The following is a 22,288-nucleotide window of genomic DNA, read 5'->3' as shown; positions in this document are numbered from 1 at the left end:
ATAGTCAACATCTTTTCCCAAAGGTAGGGGAGTCTAAAACTAGAGGGCATAGGTTTAAGGTGAGAGGGGAGAGATTCAGAAGGGCCCAGAGGGGCAATTTCTTCACTCAGAGGGGAGTGAGTGTCTGGAATGGGCTGCCAGAGGTAGTAGTAGAGGTGGGTACAATTGTGTCTTTTAAAAAATATTTAGATAGTTACATGGGTAAGATGGGTATAGAGGGTTATGGGCCAAGTGCGGGCAACTGGGACTAGCTTAATGGTAAAAACTGGGCGGCATGGACTGGTTGGGCCGAAGGGCCTGTTTCCATGCTGTAAACTTCTATGATTCTATGATTCTATGAACCAAATGGATTTTTACAACAATGGTAAGTTTCATGGTTATCATTATCGAGACTAGCTTTTAATTCCAGACTTTATTAATTAAATTTAAATTCCATCAGTTCCCGTGGATCCCCCACAGGATTAACCTGGACCCCTGGATTAGTTCAGTGTTTAAACCACAATGACACCATCTCCCTTGTATTTTGGGAGCCGCCTCTTTATAAAGGCAGACAAACAACAACATTTATCATTACCGATAAGACATAGGAGCGGAATTAGGTTATTTGGCCCATTGAGTCTGCTCCGCCATCCAATCATGGCTATGTTTCTCATCCCGATTTTCCTGCCTTCGCCCCATAAATAGCCTTCTCCCCATATATAGCCTCTCCCCATTAATTGCCTTCAGCTATCTGAGGAAGAGTTTTTTCGCCCCCACAACCCGAAAGATGTGCAGGATAGGTGGATTGGCCACGCTAAATTGCCCCTTAATTGGAAAAAATGAATTGGATACTCTAAATTTATATTTAAAAAAATACTATTATCCCTTACCTTGTTCCAGCTATCGCCATATGTGGAATATTAGAGTAGGATGATAGTGAAGATGAAGATCCTTCAGCAACATTACCAAGGGAATTCTTTATTTACATAGTCAGCAATAACCTCTTTCAACAATAAAAATGCTCAATTTTCAAGTTATTGTACTGTTTGAAGCACCATGACAAAGTATCCCTTTACAGAACATCCAAATTACTAGAAATATAAAGTGACCAAAACTTGGAGATGTGAGGAATGGTATAGATTGTACTGTTTGAAGCACCATGACAAAGTATCCCTTTACAGAACATCCAAATTACTAGAAATATAAAGTGACCAAAACTTGGAGATGTGAGGAATGGTATAGATTTCTACTATCAAGTAAAAAAATCAGTCCATTAATTCTATTAACGACATGTGGCAAATTCAAAGTTAGAACAGGCAAAGATCAGTTTACTTTGATACTTTGAATGTACAGCATACAAACAAACCATTTAGCTCAATAACTTTACAATAATAATCTTTATTAGTGTCACAAGTAGGCTTACAATAACATTGCAATGAAGCTACTGTGAAAAGCCCCTAGTCGCCACATTCCAGCACCTGTTCGGGTACCCCGAGGAAGAATTTTAGAATGTCCAATTCACGCAACAGCACGTCATTCGGGACTTGTGGGAGGAAACCGGAGCGGCCGGTTGAAACCCACGCAGACATGGGGAGCACATGCAGACTCTATTGTCATGGGAGTGTCCCTTTAAGAAATGTTTTGTCTTATCACATGGCTTCAGTCATTGTGTAGGTGGAGCTGGGCTGTGGCTCTGAGTTTTACTTTTACTTTCATTTTCCATTTAGCTGCTGTATTCAGACAGACAAGTATCTTATAGTCTCCCTCTCTCTGCATTTTAAAAGCCATTCCCAGACGATGTGATAACTTGAAAAGAAATGACTGCTTTCTATAAGGAATTCAAACCTGATCTTTTGAAAAGGAAAAAAAAAGTGTATACCAGGTTTTGAGTGGTGGGCTGGGCCACACCTTTCTCTGGTTTATGGGATCTGGTTACTAAATTGGGACAGCTTAAAGGGGGAATTTTATTAAGGGTTACATATAGAGTACTATCGCTGTGTGAGGCATTTATATTTGTAGTTGATAAAAATGCTTACTGTGTGTGTTCATAAAAATGTTAACTAAATTCGTAGAATAAATGGCGTTTTTGATTAAAAGTGCTTACGGCCTCTGTTGAATAACACCTGAAAGGTAGGCCCTTCTGCTCCTCGTAACCAAAATTAATAAACAGCTGTAGGTCAGGTGAACTCCATGATATACTTTGGAGTTTTCTAAACCTTGGCCCATAACACCATACAGACAGTGACCCAAGCCGGCAACCGAACCGGGTACTTGGCGCTGTGAAGCAACAGTACTAACCACTGTGCTACCGTGCCGCTGGTGTTTGCATTCAGTTGAGCTATGTCCTAATCCATCTACCTCATCTCTGCCTTCAGCATATATTGCTATTCCCTTTACTCTCATGTCCTCATCTATTTCCCTTTTAAAAGCATCCAAGCTATTTGCCCCAAACATTTCTGCATTAGTGAGTACCACATTTTCAGAACTCTGAGTAAAGACATTTCTGCACACTGGATTTAATAACCTTGTATTATGGGCTCCTACTTCTGGATTTTCCCACAAGTGGAAATATTGCAAATCCATCCTGTCCAACCGACTCAATTCAGCTCTATCAGGTCACCTCTTAAATATTTTCCTTTCTAAAGACAAAAGCCACAGCCTGTTCAACTTTCCCCGACAGCTGTAATTTCTCAGTTTTGCTACTATTTTTGTAAATCTCCCTTTCTACACTTCCTTCATTGCTTCTACTTTTTAGTGCGGAGATCAAAACTGTGCATATTACTCTAGCTGTAAAATAACTTCACTACTTTTGAATTCTATACCCCTAGACGTTAATCCCGGTGCTTGCTAGCATTTGAACAGCTGCTGACATGTGGTGCTGCTTTTAGTAATTTGCTCACCTTTATCTTTAGATTCTTTACCTCTTCTATCCAATCAGTTTATTTCCCAACATGTTTCAATGTTTCTTACCAAAGTAAGTTACCTCATATGCACCAGTGTTAAATTAATTTGCCACTTAACTGCCCAGTCTACCAGAAACCAGATAGGTGACCACAATCCCACCCCCTCCCTAACGGGAAATTTTCATGCAGTTTTTAGTTTTCCCATATCTTATAAAAATGGGGGCCTTTTTGGGAACAACAAATTAAGATTTCAAAACAGATGGTACGGGGTAGTGGGGGAATGAATGGAAAAGTTAAGACTGGTGGAGATAGGAATCTTGTTTTATACAATTTTAATAAAATAAATTAACCTAGGCACAAGGTGGAGGGACAGACAGAAGGAAAGCAGCCAATTACCCTAGAAAACTGGCCTTCGAAGAATTCTTGGAATACTACAAGTTTTTTTAGAAAAGAGGACTTAGAAGCAAAATGGTTCATGGACAGTGGCAGGTTAATAGACCTGCCTACAACCTGGACATGACTGGGAATCAAGTACACCAGGATACAAAATCTCTAGGAAGGATACGGTAAAGGGGGATGGAGTGTGGCAATATTAACAAAAGGTGCCACCGTGATGCTTGCTAGGAAACATCTAATTTAATACAATCAATATGCGTACAACTAAGGAACAGTAGAAGATACGAAACAACGGTGGGGGCATTTTGTGTACTTGTGATTTATAAGTTCACAATTAGAAGTACATATATGCTTTTAGGAAGAAATGCAATATCTTGCATATGGGTTGGAAGGAAATAAATGCACAGCTTACATTTAGAAAACCGTTCTTCAATATTATGCTGCAAAGCTAACAATCAAGCAGACAATACACTGTTCATAATGAGTAATTAACCAAATAGTTAGCAACATAGAGCTAAGAAAGCACCTTTGGAATATTAGCTTTAATATTGAAAGAGAAGAACAATAACATATACATGACTACATTACGAAGGAACAAGAAATAAATTGCCAAAAATCAGACAAAGAAATTATGAGTTGGGAAATCTACAGTCCAATGGGTGCAATCTATTCAAAAAAAGTTAACCAAGCACAAAAGCAATATAAACCCAATAAGACAAGGAGTTACTTCTGGGGTGATAACGACTGCACCGACCCTCTGAAACATCACCTGACCTAGGTCCACTCCCCTTTCCTATCCCCATAATCCCACCTAACCAGCACATCCCTGGACACTAAGGGGCAATTTTATCATGGCCAAGTCACCTAACCTGCACACCTTTGGGAGGGAACCGGAGCACCCAGAGGAAACCCATGCGGACATGGGAAGAAAGTCCAAACTCCACACAGTCACCCAAAGCCAGAATTGAACCCGGTCCCTGGCGCCACGAGGCAGCAGTGCTAACCACTGTGTCACTTTGAGACCAAGAAACAGATCAGAAAACCTGATGGACAATAAGTTCACAAGGCTGTAAGAGATGAGGTGGGTCCATAAAAATAGATCTAGGAATGAAATTAGGAGTAGTTAAGGGTAATGCCATACCACTAAATGGATATATATTTTGCTTTAGTCACGAAGTTCAAGAGCACTAGTGATTAGAGACGAGACAAACTCCAGAAGGATTCAGATAAAACAGAATATTTTTAATGGATAAAATCATGAGATTAAAGTCCAACTAATGTCCAAGCGCAGATGGTTACAATGAATAGAAACAAGAGTGCACAATAATTTGAGATACAAAAGCTTGCTTGTATCATTGCAGAGAACTGGCAGGTGTGAGCGGCAGGCTTGAAGGACTAGCTGTCTTTTTCCTCCCTACCAATTTGTAATGCTTTTGTGTAACTGCAAGGTAATGAGAAAACCGCTGGAATCCATTACTAAATAAAATAATGAAAACTTAGAAAAGTACAAGCCAAATAAAAAAGGTCTGCATTTTGTCGTGAAATGTTAGTTACCTTCAACTAATGTAACAGAATTATTTGACAGTGTCAACGGGGTAATAGATAAAAATTAAATAAATGTTATGCGCATGGATTTTGAGAAAGCAATTGTTAAAGAGATTTATGGTCAATATTCAGTGCACAGATTTAGATGAAACCAATTAGAAGGAAAGATGTAAAGAGATGGGATAAAAGCGACACTCTTGAATCAAAGGGAGGTGTAAAATAGCATCAGCAGGAACTGGTGCTAAGCCCCAGCTTTTCTATGTGTATGACCAGGAACTACAAAGATTGAATTACATTCAAGCTCGCAACAGATAACAAACTTTGACATATAATGAGGTGTGGTGAAGTGCAGAAAATAAAATTGCAAAAGGATATAAATAAGTTAAGTGCGTGGAAGAATCAAGAGTAGTCAGAAGTAATTCAACATTAAGTGCGAGGTAGAAATACAGTGTCAATGCAGAAACACTGGGTGAGGGGATTGATGAAGCAACTTTAGGAATCAGGCACATAAGTGGTCAAGATAACGAGCGGGATGTTGAAATTCAACACAAGAGGAAAAACAAGATCAAAGAAAGTACTACTGCAGTTATGTGCTGGAGAGAGACCTCAATTGTACTAACATGTTCAATGTTGAATACCTGATAGTAGGAAGGATATACTAGTGTTATTGCAACAGGTAAGTAAAGTGGCCATAGTCCCAGATGACCATAGGCTGCTTCCCCCTTTGAGGAGGGGAGAGCTGACTGGTGGCGATTTAACCTGAGGATGACCACACCTCAGGCGTGGGGAAAAGTTCTAGAATAATTTCATGTAAGAATTATCCTACATGATAATACCTGGAATGAGGGAATGCATGATGAAGGATGCATACAGCCAGAGATATACCCAAGATTGATTTGATTGAGGCAATTAAACTAATGAAGGAAATGGACAGATAGGTATAACACTTCATGAAATGAGATAGCCTTCAAATTCAAACAAATGCTAATCAAGAACATCAACTACATGGTGTCAGAAAGTCAACAGCATATAATCAACTGAGGTGTACAAAAGTGCTGCCTCAGGAAGTAGGGGTATTATGGAATATTGTCAGGAATGAGTAACATTAACAAGATTAACAGTGAATTTGAGATTAAAATAACGGAAAAATAACACTACCAGGAACCTAGTGTTATTTGCTCAGTAACAAGATTAGCAGGAGTCTAGAGACATTGGGGTGTGATTGGCCATATCAAAATTATTCTTTATTGTTTACAATAGATCAGTGAAGCTATGCAAATGATAACATCTAAAGGCAAGGAATTTAAGCAAGGTAGACAGCAGAATCCACAGATGGGACTATCAAAGCGATTGAACGGTATAACTGCTAACACCCTCACTGGGAAGTGGGCTAGTTCTTTATCCAACTGCCAGACAGACCAGTTCCATCTATGATCCAAGCCACGAAGGTCTGTTCCAGGTAATATTTAGAGCTATGGCAGATTACAGATATTTTCCTCTAAAAGACAGAGTTTCGTGCCTTTGCTGAACCAGGAAGAGATGTTTCCCAGACTTGGTCACCCAAGCGGTATTGGGTGGCAACTAGTAATGTGATTTGACCTATACAATTATTAAAACTAGATCTTGCTTAGTTAGTTCAAGGATCGTGAGTATATTTTGTGAACAAGAGGTAAATTCAGTTAACACGCAGTGTTTAATTATTCATATAATTAAGTGTCATAGAGTATATTAGCCTTTTGTCATGTGTTTTTTTAATTTTATTTTACTTTAATAAATACTTTTTATTAATTGTTTACATAACAACTGGACTGGTTCCTCACTGAGTTGCACAGTGTACCTCACAGTATTCCAAACAAATAGACACCACTAAAGACCAGTGATTCAAGTCATCGTTGAAAAGGTTCCCTAAACTTAACATTAAAAAAAATCCTACATACGAGTTCCAAATTTAGATCAAATAAAAATGTTCCAAAAACCACTATCACAAGATAACCGAAAGCTCCGAAAGCTAGTGTTTGAAACAAACCTGTTGGACTTTAACCTGGTGTTGTAAGACTTCTTACTGTACCAGATAATCAAGCTTTAAATTTTTCAATCATGATACATGGAAACGACGCAAGTCATTGCCATCTTTTACGGTCTCAACTTTGGAATTTGTGCACTGTAACTTCTCGCATTGGAGATGATGCGGGGGTTCTTGTTAATATCAATTGTTCGTAAATCACAGCATTTCCGACTAAAGTATCTGGGCACATGATGGTGCAATAATGTCCAACACCAAAATTAAATAGGAGACCTCTATAAATTAACAGCAAATTAAGGACACAAAATGGAACAATTTAATTTATCCTTCAACAAGCAGGTGCCCACACACAGTACAGAGATAGACTTCTAATATATTTAGAAGATGCATCTATGAAAGGGGTTAAGTAATCCCTAGAAACTGAAATTAATTGAACTCAACACTTCTGTTACACTGTTTAGTTAAACCTGGTTAACCTTATGACTCCTGCCACGGCAACTAAGCGTACTGGCTTGAAAACTGAATAGCAATTATCCAAAGAGCCAAGTCTCATTAGATATTTAAACATTTTGTTACATTTTAACATGTGCGATTTCAGTCTATAAATATACAGCTGCCTGGGACATAGTACAGGGATTAGGATATGGACAGTGACCTACAGTTCCTAACACAGTAGCAGTGTTAAGTTTTGGAACTGTGTCTTTAAATTGAGGTCCATGAAGGGGGACCATGTGACCTATTATTTGCTTTTGAAGTCTGCCCTCCAGCAAATCTAGGTGGCTGATCGGTAGAGATTAAAGAGAGCCCCAGATTGTTTATCTGAGAAGGAGGCCTTGGAGACGGATAGCAGCCTTTATGCCAACAGTGGATAAACGGAAAGCCTCCAAAATCAGAGAAAAGTGTTAAAATGTTAATTGTAAACAGTTGTGTTCTAAACTGTTCTCTTTTTTAAAAAATGGATGTAAGAGTACCCAATTATTATTTTTCAATTAAGGGGCAATTTAGCATGGCCAATCCATCTACCATGCACATCTTTGGTTTGTGGGGGTGAGACCCACGCAGACACGGGGAGAACGTGCAAACTCCACACGGACAGTGATCCGGGGCCGGGATCGAACCAGAGTCCTCTGTACCATGAGGCAGCAGTGCTAACCACTGCCCCACTATTCTGCCTCTCTAAAACTGTTCACTAACTTCCAAGATAGCGAGTTGGGGTCTCAAGGATATCTAATTAACATTTCATCCTTATTACAAGATGCATGTGATTCATGCTGTCGGGGAGATTGGGGCGGGGGGGGGGGGGGTGTCTAGGATATCCCTGAAATTCAGAGACAGGAAGTCTGCTCTAGGTCCAGGAGAAAGACAGCAGCTGGAAACCAGAGGCCTCTACTATTCAATGCACAGGAATGCAATTGGGAGTTTATGCCTTGGATTAGGAACACCAAATCTTTAAGTAGAAGAGGCTGGTAAATTGGTCTAATTTCCACTGGAGGTGGTATCTCCAGGGGAATCACTGTGAGAGACGGTTCTGAGATTACAAGTTACCAAGCTGACAAAGAAGAACTCCTCTCTCGAAAGAGCTAAGATTCACTTTGGACTGCTTCTGGCAAATTCAATGGTAGTGTAAAGTATACCAGTGAAGTGTGTTTCCTCGGTCTTGCTAAAAATAAAAAAGGCAAAGTTCTGTGGTTTAAAGCATATGTTACCCAGTGTTTAATTACTAGTATTTTAATCTTGTGTTATGGAAGTCTTAAAACATGAAATCTTGTTGTGTTTTCCTTTGAGCTATTAACTGGAAGATTAAATTTCTTTTTTGTAACGTATCGATCTCTATGGGGATCATATTAGTACTAAAAGGACAAATCACTTCAGCTCCTTCACCCAGCAATGCTGTCAAAGTATCGAAATTTGATATTTAAGGTTCATAAAGCTTCCCCCAATGGTCTAGTAAGAGTACCATCCAATGTCGTACGAAGCTACACAGAATACCAGATGCCAGGTTCAATCCCAGAAGTCACCCCAGTTACAATACTTTCTGCTGTAAAATGTGTGTGGGGGGATGTAACTAAGAACATGATCAGATCTGACTGGGATGCCTTTCATGATGAAACAGTCTCTTGCCATACGTAAAGAATAGCAGTGTGCATGGTAAGACTTTGAGAATACAAGGAACCCTGCCTCAGCAAGAGTCTGCACATTTGGGACGAGGGAGGTCTCACACAGGGAACAGCTGGAACAAATAAATCTGGGACTATCCACTGGAAGCACAGATAACTCAATTAAGAAAATAAGAAAAGGAAAATATTTGTGCAGGTTAGAGAAATCAAGTACATCAGTCAGCTAGCTTTAATTTTCATCTAAGAAAACATTGATAGTATTCTGATCTGTGGAGATGAGTAACTTTTAAAAATAAATTTGAAGCCCCATTATTGGCTGAAAGAATTACACCAAAAAGCATCACATTTTAAACAAAAAATATTTTACTGTACAAGTGTTAAATAAAGCAAGTACTGACAGCTTAACATTATATTTAATAAGCGTTTATTCCTTAAAGAACAAAGAACAAAGAAATGTACAGCACAGGAACAGGCCCTTCGGCCCTCCAAGCCCGTGCCGACCATACTGCCCGACTAAACTACAATCCTCTACACTTCCTGGGTCCGTATCCTTCTATTCCCATCCTATTCATATATTTGTCAAGATGCCCCTTAAATGTCACTATCGTCCCTGCTTCCACTACCTCCTCCGGTAGTGAGTTCCAGGCACCCACTACCCTCTGCGTAAAAAACTTGCCTCGTACATCTACTCTAAACCTTGCCCCTCTCACCTTAAACCTATGTCCCCTAGTAATTGACCCCTCTACCCTGGGGAAAAGCCTCTGACTATCCACTCTGTCTATGCCCCTCATAATTTTGTATACCTCTATCAGGTCGCCCCTCAACCTCCTTCGTTCCAGTGAGAACAAACCGAGTTTATTCAATCGCTCCTCATAGCTTATGCCCTCCATACCAGGCAACATTCTGGTAAATCTCTTCTGCACCCTCTCTAAAGCCTCCACATCCTTCTGGTAGTGTGGCGACCAGAATTGAACACTATACTCCAAGTGTGGCCTAACTAAGGTTCTATACAGCTGCAACATGACTTGCCAATTCTTATACTCAATGCCCCGGCCAATGAAGGCAAGCATGCCGTATGCCTTCTTGACTACCTTCTCCACCTGTGTTGCCCCTTTCAATGACCTGTGGACCTGTACTCCTAGATCTCTTTGACTTTCAATACTCTTGAGGGTTCTACCATTCACTGTATATTCCCTACCTGCATTAGCCCTTCCAAAATGCATTACCTCACATTTGTCCGGATTAAACTCCATCTGCCATCTCTCCGCCCAAGTCTCCAGACAATCTAAATCCTGCTGTATCCTCAGACAGTCCTCATCGCTATCCGCAATTCCACCAACCTTTGTGTCGTCTGCAAACTTACTAATCAGACCAGTTACATTTTCCTCCAAATCATTTATATATACTACAAAGAGCAAAGGTCCCAGCACTGATCCCTGTGGAACACCACTGGTCACAGCCCTCCAATTAGAAAAGCATCCCTCCATTGCTACCCTCTGCCTTCTATGGCCTAGCCAGTTCTGTATCCACCTTGCCAGTTCACCCCTGATCCCGTGTGACTTCACCTTTTGTACTAGTCTACCATGAGGGACCTTGTCAAAGGCCTTACTGAAGTCCATATAGACAACATCTACTGCCCTACCTGCATCAATCATCTTAGTGACCTCCTCGAAAAACTCTATCAAGTTAGTGAGACACGACCTCCCCTTCACAAAACCGTGCTGCCTCTCACTAATACGTCCATTTGCTTCCAAATGGGAGTAGATCCTGTCTCGAAGAATTCTCTCCAGTAATTTCCCTACCACTGAAGTAAGGCTCACCGGCCTGTAGTTCCCGGGATTATCCTTGCTACCCTTCTTAAACAGAGGAACAACATTGGCTATTCTCCAGTCCTCCGGGACATCCCCTGAAGACAGCGAGGATCCAAAGATTTCTGTCAAGGCCTCAGCAATTTCCTCTCCAGCCTCCTTCAGTATACTGGGGTAGATCCCATCAGGCCCTGGGACTTATCTACCTTAATATTTTTTAAGACACCCAACACCTCGTCTTTTTGGATGACAATGTGACCCAGGCTATCTACACCCCCTTCTCCAGACTCAACATCTACCAATTCCTTCTCTTTGGTGAATACTGATGCAAAGTATTCATTTAGTACCTCGCCCATTTCATCTGGATCCACACATAGATTCCCTTGCCTATCCTTCAGTGGGCCAACCCTTTCCCTGGCTACCCTCTTGCTTTTTATGTACGTGTAAAAAGCCTTGGGATTTTCCTTAACCCTATTTGCCAATGACTTTTCATGACCCCTTCTAGCCCTCCTGACTCCTTGCTTAAGTTCCTTCCTACTTTCCTTATATGCCACACAGGCTTCGTCTGTTCCCAGCCTTTTAGCCCTGACAAATGCCTCCTTTTTCTTTTTGACGAGGCCTACAATATCACTCGTCATCCAAGGTTCCCGAAAATTGCCGTATTTATCTTTCTTCCTCACAGGAACATGCCTGTCCTGTATTCCTTTCAACTGACACTTGAAAGCCTCCCACATGTCAGATGTTGATTTGCCCTCAAACATCCGCCCCCAATCTATGTTCTTCAGTTCCCGCCTAATATTGTCATAATTAGCCTTCCCCCAATTTAGCACATTCATCCTAGGACCACTCTTATCCTTGTCCACCAGTACTTTAAAACTTACTGAATTGTGGTCACTGTTACCGAAATGCTCCCCTACTGAAACATCTACCACCTGGCCGGGCTCATTCCCCAATACCAGGTCCAGTACTGCCCCTTCCCTAGTTGGACTGTTTACATATTGTTTTAAGAAGCCCTCCTGGATGCTCCTTACAAACTCCGCCCCGTCTAAGCCCCTGGCACTAAGTGAGTCCCAGTCAATATTGGGGAAGTTGAAGTCTCCCATCACCACAACCCTGTTGTTTTTACTCTTTTCCAAAATCTGTCTACCTATCTGCTCCTCTATCTCCCGCTGGCTGTTGGGAGGCCTGTAGTATACCCCCAACATTGTGACTGCACCCTTCTTATTCCTGATCTCTACCCATATAGCCTCACTGCCCTCTGAGGTGTCCTCTCGCAGTATAGCTGTGATATTCTCCCGAACAAGTAGCGCAACTTCGCCTCCCCTTTTACATCCCCCTCTATCCCGCCTGAAACATCTAAATCCTGGAACGTTTAGCTGCCAATCCTGCCCTTCCCTCAACCAGGTCTCTGTAATGGCAATAACATCATAGTTCCAAGTAGTAATCCAAACTCTAAGTTCACCTGCCTTACCCGTAATGCTCCTTGCATTAAAACATATGCACTTCAGGCCACCAGACCCGCTGTGTTCAGCAACTTTTCCCCGTCTGCTCTGCCTCAGAGCCACACTGTCCCTATTCCCTAGTTCTCCCTCAATGCTCTCACCTTCTGACCTATTGCTCCCGTACCCACCCCCCTGCCATGAAGACAAACTTTAAGCCCAAGCATCTCAACAGGACACTCCCTATGTTCCTTCTATTTCCATCCAAGAGTTCCCCAATACTTTACAGGATCCTACGGGTTCCTTCAATTCTCCTGGGACCAATGCGTGCAACAACAATCAGGAATTCACTTCGATTTGACTCAGTGAACCCACTATTCCCAGGTACGAGATTTCTTGGGGTCGTTCCACAAGGCGACCCTCTAATTTTCTTTTGAGCATTTCACAATTGTGGCCTCCTCAGTTCAAGCATGAAACTCACTCGCAATTCCTCAGCAGTGACTTCACATCAGAAAACACCCTAGATATTCCTCAGCTCCTGGTCCACAGCACCTTCCATGCATCAGACATTCAAAACTGCTTCTGAGGATTGCATTTCTGTGAGAAATCAAAGATAAAATCCAAAACTAAACAAATCCCTCTGTAGCTACCCCATGCCAACGTGGCATACCTGGGATGCCCCGGATAGAAATTTAAATTAATTTCCAACTTTAAATCTGCCCATTGATTTGAAAACTATATGGTTACTTTTGTACCCTTGTTTAACATTTACTTTCAAACCCTCCCATGATCTGGGAAAATATGAATAATGTAAACCTCCAATAGGGACAACTGCAACTCTACCAGGCTCACTGGTTCCATTACAAAGCTAAGACAGGACAGATTTAATGAAGAGTCTGATGACGAGTCATATTAGACTGAAAACATTGACTGCAGCTTTACCACTAGCTGGGTAGTGGTAAAGTCAGTTCAGTCTGAGACATGAGCCTTTAAAGAACTACAAAATAAAGTAACCATTAATTTGTATTTGCTGGCATTCCACTAAATCAATCGTGGAAAAGAATGGAGAAACGCACGCTACACATGTGAAAGAAACACTTTGTGATGGTTCAGAGAATCAGAACTGTGCCATTGCAATATATTTTTCAGTCAGTTTCACAGTTAATCATTCACGAAAGTAAATGCCACTTCAATGACAATACATTAAAAATACTGTTCAATGCCACTCATAGGCAGTTTCCCCCATCATCCTTCTTTTAAAATTACTTTAAATACTTAGAGCGATGGCAAACAGCAGGTTATCAACAAAAATGACGACACCCACAGGCCAGTCAAGCTGGCATCACCTCCAGTCTGCTGGTTACTCATTAATTGTAGAGCCATTCTCGGATAAAACATTATAGTTCATTGATAAACAAAAGCTGAGAAGTGAATGCATGCAATATTTTAAAGATGCACCAACTCCCCCCTCAAAACTTCCTGACTTTCTTTCTGTGAGCCGGAGTTACATCTGATTTGTTGAATGAGGCTTGGTATGCTGGGAGGTGAGCAACATTGATTTATCAAGCAAAAAAAGCACAATATGTTTTGAATTATCCAGTAACATGGACATCAAATTAAGAGTAAAATGTGTATGTGTGAAAATATGTGTAAGCAGTTCTCCTGCTCCCAGTAGACTGTACCGAAGTAGGTGCTGTGCTTAAAATCGTCAGAGGCATTAAAAACATTTTAAAAACTGCAGATGACACAAAGATTGGTGGCCGGGTGGTTAACAGTGAGGTTGAGTGTCTTGAGTTACAGCGAAATATAGGTGAGATGGTCAAATGAGCGGATACGTGGCAGATGGAATGTAACCCCGAAAAGTGTGAGGTGATATACTTTGGAGGGAGTAATTTAACAAGGTAGTATACTCTAAAAGGCCTGATACTGGGAAGTTCCGAAGAACAAAGGTACCGTGGCATATTTGTCCATAGATCTCTGAAGACAGAAGGGCAGGTTAATAGGGTGGTGAAAAAGACATATGCTTTTATCAATCGGGGCATAGATTACAAAAGCAGGGAGGTTGTGATAGAGCTGTATAGAACTTTGGTGAGGTCACATTTGGAGTACTGCGTGCAATTCTGGTCATCACATTATAGGAAGGATGTAATTGCACTGGAGGGAGTGCAGAGAAGATTCACCAGAATGTTGCCTGGGATGCAATATTTAAGCTATAAAAGAGAAGTTGGATAGGCTAGGGTTGTTTTCTCAGGAACAGAGAAGACTGAGGGGTGACCGGATTGAGGTGAACAAGATTCACAGAATCCCTACAGTGCAGATGGAGGCCATTCAGCCCATTGAGTCTGCACCCTACTTAAGCCCACACCTCCACCCTATCCCCGTAACCCAGTAACTCCACCTAACCTTTTGGACACTAAGGGACAATTTATCATCGCTAATCAATCTAATTTGCACATCTTTGGGAGGAAACCTGAGCACCCGGACGAAACCCACGCAGACACGGGGAGAAAGTGCAAACTCCACAGTCACCAGAGGCTGGAATTGAACCCGGGACCCTGGAGCTGAGAGGCTAACCACTGTGCTGCCCAGGATTTTATGGTGTATGGACAGGGTGATAGGGAGCAGCTGTTCCCCTTAGTTGAAGGGTCATTTGTGAGGGGTCACAAGTTCAAAATGAGGGGTGGGAGGTTTAGGGGTGATATGAGGAAAACCTTTTACCCAGAGTGCAGTGACGGTCTGGAATGCACTGCCTGGGGGGGGGTGGTAGAGGCGGGATGCCTCACATCCTTTAAAAAGTACCTGGATGAGTACTTGGCATGTCATAACATTCAAGGGTATAGGCCAAGTGCTAGCAAGTGGGAAGAGGTGGGCAGGTCAGAGCCTTTCGTGCATCGGTGCAGACTCGATGGGCCGAAGGGATGGGCCAGAGCGAGGTGGATAGTTTTGTTTAGATGTGACATGTACAGGTTTAATATTTCAATAAGAACATACAAAGGATTTGATGCTGATGTATTTCATACTCAATGGGCAAAACTGGTAATCTGCAGATTCAGAAAACAACCTTTGTTAGAAAACGGAAAATTGGAGCAAATGTAAATGCACTTGTATTTTTATGTTTGGAGTAGGAAGTTTGGAATAACTTAAAGGTTATTGAGAGTCTGGTTTACTATGGAATTGTAGCTTTTGTCTTGTATGGAGAGATTTGTAGTACACAATCAAATAAACTCTTCATATACAGAAATCTGCAATATATCATTTAACAGCTGACCATTGCTCTAATAGCAGAGCACTTCAGTAAAAGAAACCTAGCTTCCTTTAGAAGGAAGTTGCTTGTGCAAGTTCAGATAATGCTGATCACAAATAACACAGCCAAGTCTCAAACTGTTACATTTCATCCAGTCAAAAAGATTGATCATGCAATCTGAACATTTTCCTTATTTTACAAATGCCCGCCATAATTTCTGTTGAATTGGAATTTAAAATGTTTAAAACAATTTGTCCAGGACTAGCAGCTTTCAAGACAAGCATTGAATCAAGACAAAAGACACCTCATAAAGCATGACTGCTAGTACTGAGAAACTAATGAGCGGGTTGATGTGAAGAAGCTGGCTTTTCAACCTTTTTCGCAGCAAATAAATAGTACAGTCCATTACCACTATTTATTTTCTGCTATTTTACTTTGAAAAATTTCCTGACATTTCAAATAAATTTGAAATGTTCCTTTATCCCGAGCAGTGGTAGAAGTGTATTTGGGAATGGTGTCCTCATTGATATTGACAAAATTCAATAGGCATCTTGCTGAAATTCAATCTTTCTCGCATCACATTATGGAGGCATCCTGAATTTCAGTTCATGTAATTTTTAAACCAAATTTATTTTTAAGCATCGAATAAGGCCTAAAATCAACCAGGAAAGCAACTGCAATTTTACTTTAAAAAAAATTTTTAACAAGCTTTTCAGAAAGCCCAGTATAACACATGACATGAAGAATTTCCCAAAAATCCAATGATAATAACCAGCAGCAAAACTGTACTTAATGACAATTGTTGGAATGGCAACACAGATATTTGACTCACGGTTTCGATTGTAAATTGAAACACATCTAAATGAAGAAAATGATTGGGGATGTCACCATGCTTTTCTTCCTGAAAAGGTAAAATAGCGAAGTTCTTACAAAATAAGTTGCTCAATAAATGACAGATTTCATACAACAAATACTTTAAAAAAAATATCCATTGGCATTACTTAAATGTTACAATCCATTTACTTTTTAATAACCTCGAATAATGTACCATTGGTAGGATCTATTAATAGAGAAACATGCAGTCCACTCTGGAAATATAGTACAATGCTGTGTTTCATCACACAGTACGTTTTACAATATTTGAAAGTGCTGCATTTCTTTAAAAATTGTTTCTGAAACTGAGAGGAAACAGCCAGTCGTCAAACATATAAAGCCTATTTGCGGCTGGCAATCAGCAGCACCACCCAAAGCTTCAGACTAGCTGTCTGACCTGGAGGAATTTCTCAAACTGGAGAAATTAAAATTTGCCAACAGAGGGTCAGAAGAGGGCTTCCACAGGACATGGAAGCCGTTCACCAACTTGTTCCAAAATATGCTCGTAGCCAGCAACCAATGGAGTAAGGGGGGTGGATCACAAGCGAATCACGGGATACAGATGAAAAGGAAAGGGGGGTGGGGGAAACATAAGGAAAATGAGAGGGACAAGGGACCAAAACTGTAGATTGATATCTGTAAATACACATCCAGGCTAAACTAGGAATTGCAACAAAGGTACGCCGACAAAAGGGTGGGGGAGACACGGCCACAGTAGGGAAAGCAATTGTATGTAAATATCTGTACTCTGTCCGTGTGGAGTTTGCACATTCCTCCCGTGTTTGCGTGGGTTTTGCCCCTACAACACATCTTCGGCCATGTTAAATTGCCCCTTAATTGGAAAAAAAATGAATTGGGTACTCTAAATTTAAAAAAAAGTAAATATCTGTACTGACTTCGGTCTGTCTTTTTAAAATTCTTTTATTTCATGCCCATTTCCCTCCCCCTCCCCCCCCCCCCTCTTTTCGCTGAGTCTATGTAAACTGTAAAATAGGAGTTGTAAAATACAAAATGTGAAAACACAATAAAAACTTCTTTTTTTTTTAAACATATGTAGTCTATTTGTAACTTCAGAATACATCTTTTTATGATTGTAAAGACAGCGAGTCAGAGTTCATTGCCATTACTCTGTGAAGCTGATGGTAACTTCTGGCATCTGCACTTGCACAGTTAAACACGCAAATGAAGAATGTGCTGTTTCTCTAGCAATTCCTCGTTCATCCATAGGGTGTACTTTTGGGAATTAATTGATTTAACATTTCCGCACTTTTACTCTATTAATCTCACTGTAAAAAACCCTTGCAAGAATCACACCTTGTTGATTGATGTGCACCATATTTTTTTTAGCGGTGTACCAAGTCAACAATTTTCTGATCCCAAAACACTAATTTTATATCTGTGGAATGTCAGATTTCTTCATTCCATACCAAGAACCCAACAGATGACTGAAATATTTAGCATTTATATATTTCAGCTTTTGTCTTAATTCCATTTATTCACTTCCCATAAAATGCGAAAAAGTGAATGATAAAACATGCAGTGTGAGGTTCTTGAATGTGATTGGATGCCTAGCCATCTTTGATGGGACGCCAGAGAAGCCGAATGACTGGAGATTGCTGGATCTTTGCGGGCAGCTTTTCTTAAAGTCAGCATAGAGCACCATCACTTCACTACTGATCATACTATTCCAATTTCAAAAATCCATCAACCTCTGACCTGGGCAAATGCAACGAGGGCACCAACAGCCCTCTGGGATAGGGACCCACAACCCTTTAGAGTGAAGAATTATCTCCTCATCTCAGTCCTAAATGGACAAACCCTTATTCTGAGACTGTCCCCCCCCCCCCCACCCCATGTTCTGGATTCCCCAGGCAGGGATTTCAATCAAGCTCCTTAAGAATGTTAAATGTTCCAATGAAATCAGTTCTCATTCATCGAAATTCTAGCAATGTAGGCTGTGTCTACTCGTCCTCTCCTCGTAGGACAATTCCCTCAGTACTGCACTCCCTCCAAGACTAATGTATCCTTCCTAAGAACCTCAGAACTGCACAGAGTAATAGAGTATGGTATCCCAAACACAATGTAACTGAAGAAAAGCATCTTTACTCGTATCCCCAATCCCTTTGTAATGAAGGCTAATATACCATTCGCTTTCCTAATTCTTTGCACCCACACCATTTGTTTTCCCACCTAGCTTTGTTATCAGCAAACTTGGATATACTAGGTAAGGGGGGTGTGTTTAAGTCATTGAGGTACATTATAAATGGAGTCCAAGCATCGATCCTTGCAGTACCGTGCAAGTTGCAGCCTATCAACCCATCCACACCTCATTTTCCACCAGTACTGACCATTACCAGATACCCTGCTGAGGTAGAAATGAATCATGCCTGGACAGTGAGAATAGGCAAGCCATTGAAATCTGAGAACATCACTGACAGGTTGAATTTTATCCACACCCAATGTCTTTGCACATTCACTGGCAGATAGAAATCAGGAGCAGCAACACTGACCAATTTTGCCAGCACTACCAAACCCTGTGAAAAATATTTAAAACACTACATTGGGTTCCTTATTTATCAAGAAGTGAGTAAGAAACTGGAATTGTCTTCCATTTACTACTATAATTGAATTAACAATTTAACAAATTAACAACTTCTGTAAAGTATCCCAGACCTGGAAACATACCGGAACGTGAGCTGCCAGTCAATTTTAGACTATGTGGAATCCAGAACGTACAACGAAAAAACATTGATTTTTGCTGCCTCAGGAAAATAAAGGAGGGATTTATATTTGGTATTGATGAACACCAGAAATAAGGTACAGTTTTAAGTGGGGTTAATGTAATGTTTCTGTGCCTGGAAGGGTAAAACCTGTAGTTAAATTCATGCTGGACAACGGTGTCTGTACGTGTGGGGGTTGGTTAAGTTCCCACTGGTATTGGTAATGTTATTCGAGGGGGCTGCAGCATGAAAAATATATAGTAGCAACAGGAGGCCATCTTTGTTTGTTCTTAGTTTTAACTGGAAGCTAGAGCAGTTAGAAATGTGTAGAGAGCGCAAAGGCAGCTCTCACAGGTCTGCTAGAAGCAGTACCAGCCTCCCCGAGCAGGCGCCGGAATGTGGCGACTATGGACTTTTCACAGTAACTTCATTTGAAGCCTACTTGTGACAATAAGCGATTTTCATTCATTTCATTTCATTTAAAAGGCTAGAGGGGGAACATCTCTCTCAGCTTTGCTACAAGAAAAGCCATATCATGGGGTAATGAGCAACTAATTAAGGAAACTAGTGAAATGAAGATAAGTTTCCAAGACGTCAGAGGTTGAAGACGCTAGAACAGAGATCTGTTCAATAAAGATAAATAGAGTTGAGAGGAAGACTGAGATGCCAAAAAGACATCTGAAGTGATTTTCAGGTTTGCAAGATTTTATTACAGTCTGTGGAATGTGGGTTAAATAACTTTGGAAATCAGTGGCTGGATCTGTGGGGCTGTTTAGCACAGGGCTAAATCGCTGGCTTTGAAAGCAGACCAAGGCAGGCCAGCAGCACGGTTCAATTCCCGTACTAGCCTCCCCGAACAGGCGCTGGAATGTGGCAACTAGGGGCATCTCACAATAACTTCATTTGAAGCCTACTTGTGACAATAAGCGATTTTCATTTCATTTCATTAGCCAGAATTCTCCGGTCATTCCAACCCAATTTTAGGGGCTGGTTTAGCTCACTGGGCTAAATCGCTGGCTTTTAAAGCAGACCAAGGCAGGCCAGCTGCACGGTTCGATTCCCGTACCAGCCTCCCCGAACAGGCGCCGGAATGTGGCGACTAGGGGCTTTTCACAGTAACTTCATTGAAGCCTACTCGTGACAATAAGCGGTTTTCATTTCATTTCATTTTCATCTCAGTTCGTGTAGAAGCCTATGAGATGACAAAGGGACAGATAAAATCCTGGACTGGATTTGCTGTTAAAAGTAGAGCAGAAGCTTTGTTTGGAAGTGTCATTTGTAAAACCTGGACTGGATCTCGGATCCCCCACCAGGGGGATTGCATTATGAGGGAAGCAATTAAAGCATATTTATGGGAGTGGAGTTTGGATACTCTATGTGACAATCATCTGGGGGGAATCTGAATAGAAAACCACATGCACTAACTTGGGTTCAGAGCTGAATAAATGTATTTGACCAGTCACCTTGTGCTTAAAAGGGACCTTTGTGTTCATGAGACCATTGTAGCTTAAGATGTACTTTGACATCCATGTTAATCTTTAAATATGTGTGTACTTGTTAAATCAAGGAAGGAGCAAAGGAGTATGATATTATAATCCAATTTTTCGTGTTTCATGAATGTTTTTTCCTTGTTAAAATTAATTAGCAGTCCTGAGACTCTGTTCCGCCACATTTTATTAAAAAGGTAAACATTACCATCCTTTGAGCCAGAGTTCCATGCTGGGATCCAGTTATAACATCAACTGGGATCCTAGCAGATATTTGGAAAAATTCACTTTTATTCCAATCCCTTCTACTCACTGAACTACTGGAAATTTATAATTAAAACAACAACAGCTCAAAAATGAACCTATTCAAGTGTTAGTACATTGTTCCTGCAAATACCAACTGTAGCCACTTAAAATGGCCAACTCCCGATTTAAAATGGCGAACGGCAAAGGCTGATGGGAAAGTCAGCCAACAGGACAAAAACTAGCAGCTGCAGGTTGACTGTGTATTTACCTCTGGAAAGGCCAGACAAGATCGATACCAGCAACCATCAGCATAACAAAACACCAGCCATCTGCATACTAATGAGCAATCCCCGGGAACAATAAGCAACATTTAGACGCACAAAGTAAAACCAGATTCTTCAGCGCCAGCAGAAGCCTACACAAAAGGAGGTGAACGACCACCTCAAGACCGCCCATCGATCAGGGAACCACTCCAGCATTGGAGAAAAATCAAACCAAGTGATTGGGACAAAGTCCAATCACTTGGGACCAGGTACAGGGTCCGCCCCGAAAGGCGGGAAGCCCCTGGGGACTATAAGAATTGAGCCCCAAGTTCAAATTGCTCTCTTCCACCGCTTCCAGCTCTCTTCACTCGCTCTTCACTCTTCAACAGCCGCTCAAAACTGTAAGTCTTACTTCAATGCTCGCTACGAGATAGGCGCTCCTAGCTACCAATCTGCACCAACTTCGAATCCCGCAGGTTCAGAACCCAAACAAAAGGCCATTTGTTTCCCTGACCTGGTGGGCCAGTTGCAAGTTAAGTATTGGCCTGTTAGCTGTAGAAGTAGCTTAGACGTAGAATTTGTACATGAGTAGTGATTACTGTGTATAATAAATGTGCTTTGATTTAAATCTTACTAAGCGGTGTATTGGATTATTGATCATTACTCGGACTTGAGCCACGTGGCGGTATCATAAAGATACCTGGCGACTCAAGAGCAAAGGTGATAAAACAGAGCAATTAAACAAAGACAAAATCAGCAACACAACAAAAGTTTTTTTTACTTCAAAACATTACTCCAGGATTACGTTTGACAGAAGTGAACATGCCTAACATTAATGGGTGCTGAAAACGAAAAGCATGGCAACGGTGTGGAAGTTGGTTTTGGAAGAAAGTTCAGGCTTTAGCATTTAGCATGTGGGTGTACCTACACCACACAGATTTCAATGGTTCGTGGCAGTGGCTTACCACCAATTTCGCAAGGGCAATAAACATTGGCCTCGTCAGCAATATCCACATCCCATTAATTCATTAATTCAGGTAAACTCTTTGCGCTGAATGTGCAGAGAGTTGAAACCGGGCTACTATAAATCACTGAGCTAGACTGAAGTACAATAGTATTCACCAACCAGATATAGTTTATAACCTTCTGTATTTACATTCATTACCTGGAGTTTTATCCATTGCATTGTTTTAATTTTTTTCAAACTCTATTTGATTCAAAAACTCATAGCCTTGCTAAGTCATT

The 22,288-nt window shown here is 41.0% G+C and overlaps 1 protein-coding gene across 12 annotated transcripts in view; it reads right to left on the bottom strand.

The window, feature by feature from the left end:
- fbrsl1 (fibrosin-like 1) overlaps positions 1 to 22,288 on the bottom strand; it is a 1,210,587-nt gene that overhangs the window by 979,684 nt on the left and 208,615 nt on the right. For 10 of the 12 annotated variants that reach the window (XM_072468583.1, XM_072468681.1, XM_072468689.1 and 7 more), the window contains exon 2: positions 16,287 to 16,355. The exons of the other annotated variants lie outside the window; for them this stretch is intronic. In XM_072468583.1, coding sequence (XP_072324684.1) covers positions 16,287 to 16,355 — 69 coding nt within the window. The remainder of the gene's footprint in view (positions 1 to 16,286; positions 16,356 to 22,288) is intronic. 12 annotated transcript variants of the gene reach the window in all.

This window comes from Scyliorhinus torazame, chromosome 1 (genome assembly GCF_047496885.1).
Source record: "Scyliorhinus torazame isolate Kashiwa2021f chromosome 1, sScyTor2.1, whole genome shotgun sequence".
Classification (NCBI taxonomy): domain Eukaryota; kingdom Metazoa; phylum Chordata; class Chondrichthyes; order Carcharhiniformes; family Scyliorhinidae; genus Scyliorhinus; species Scyliorhinus torazame.
This window is presented reverse-complemented; position numbering and strand designations above follow the sequence as displayed.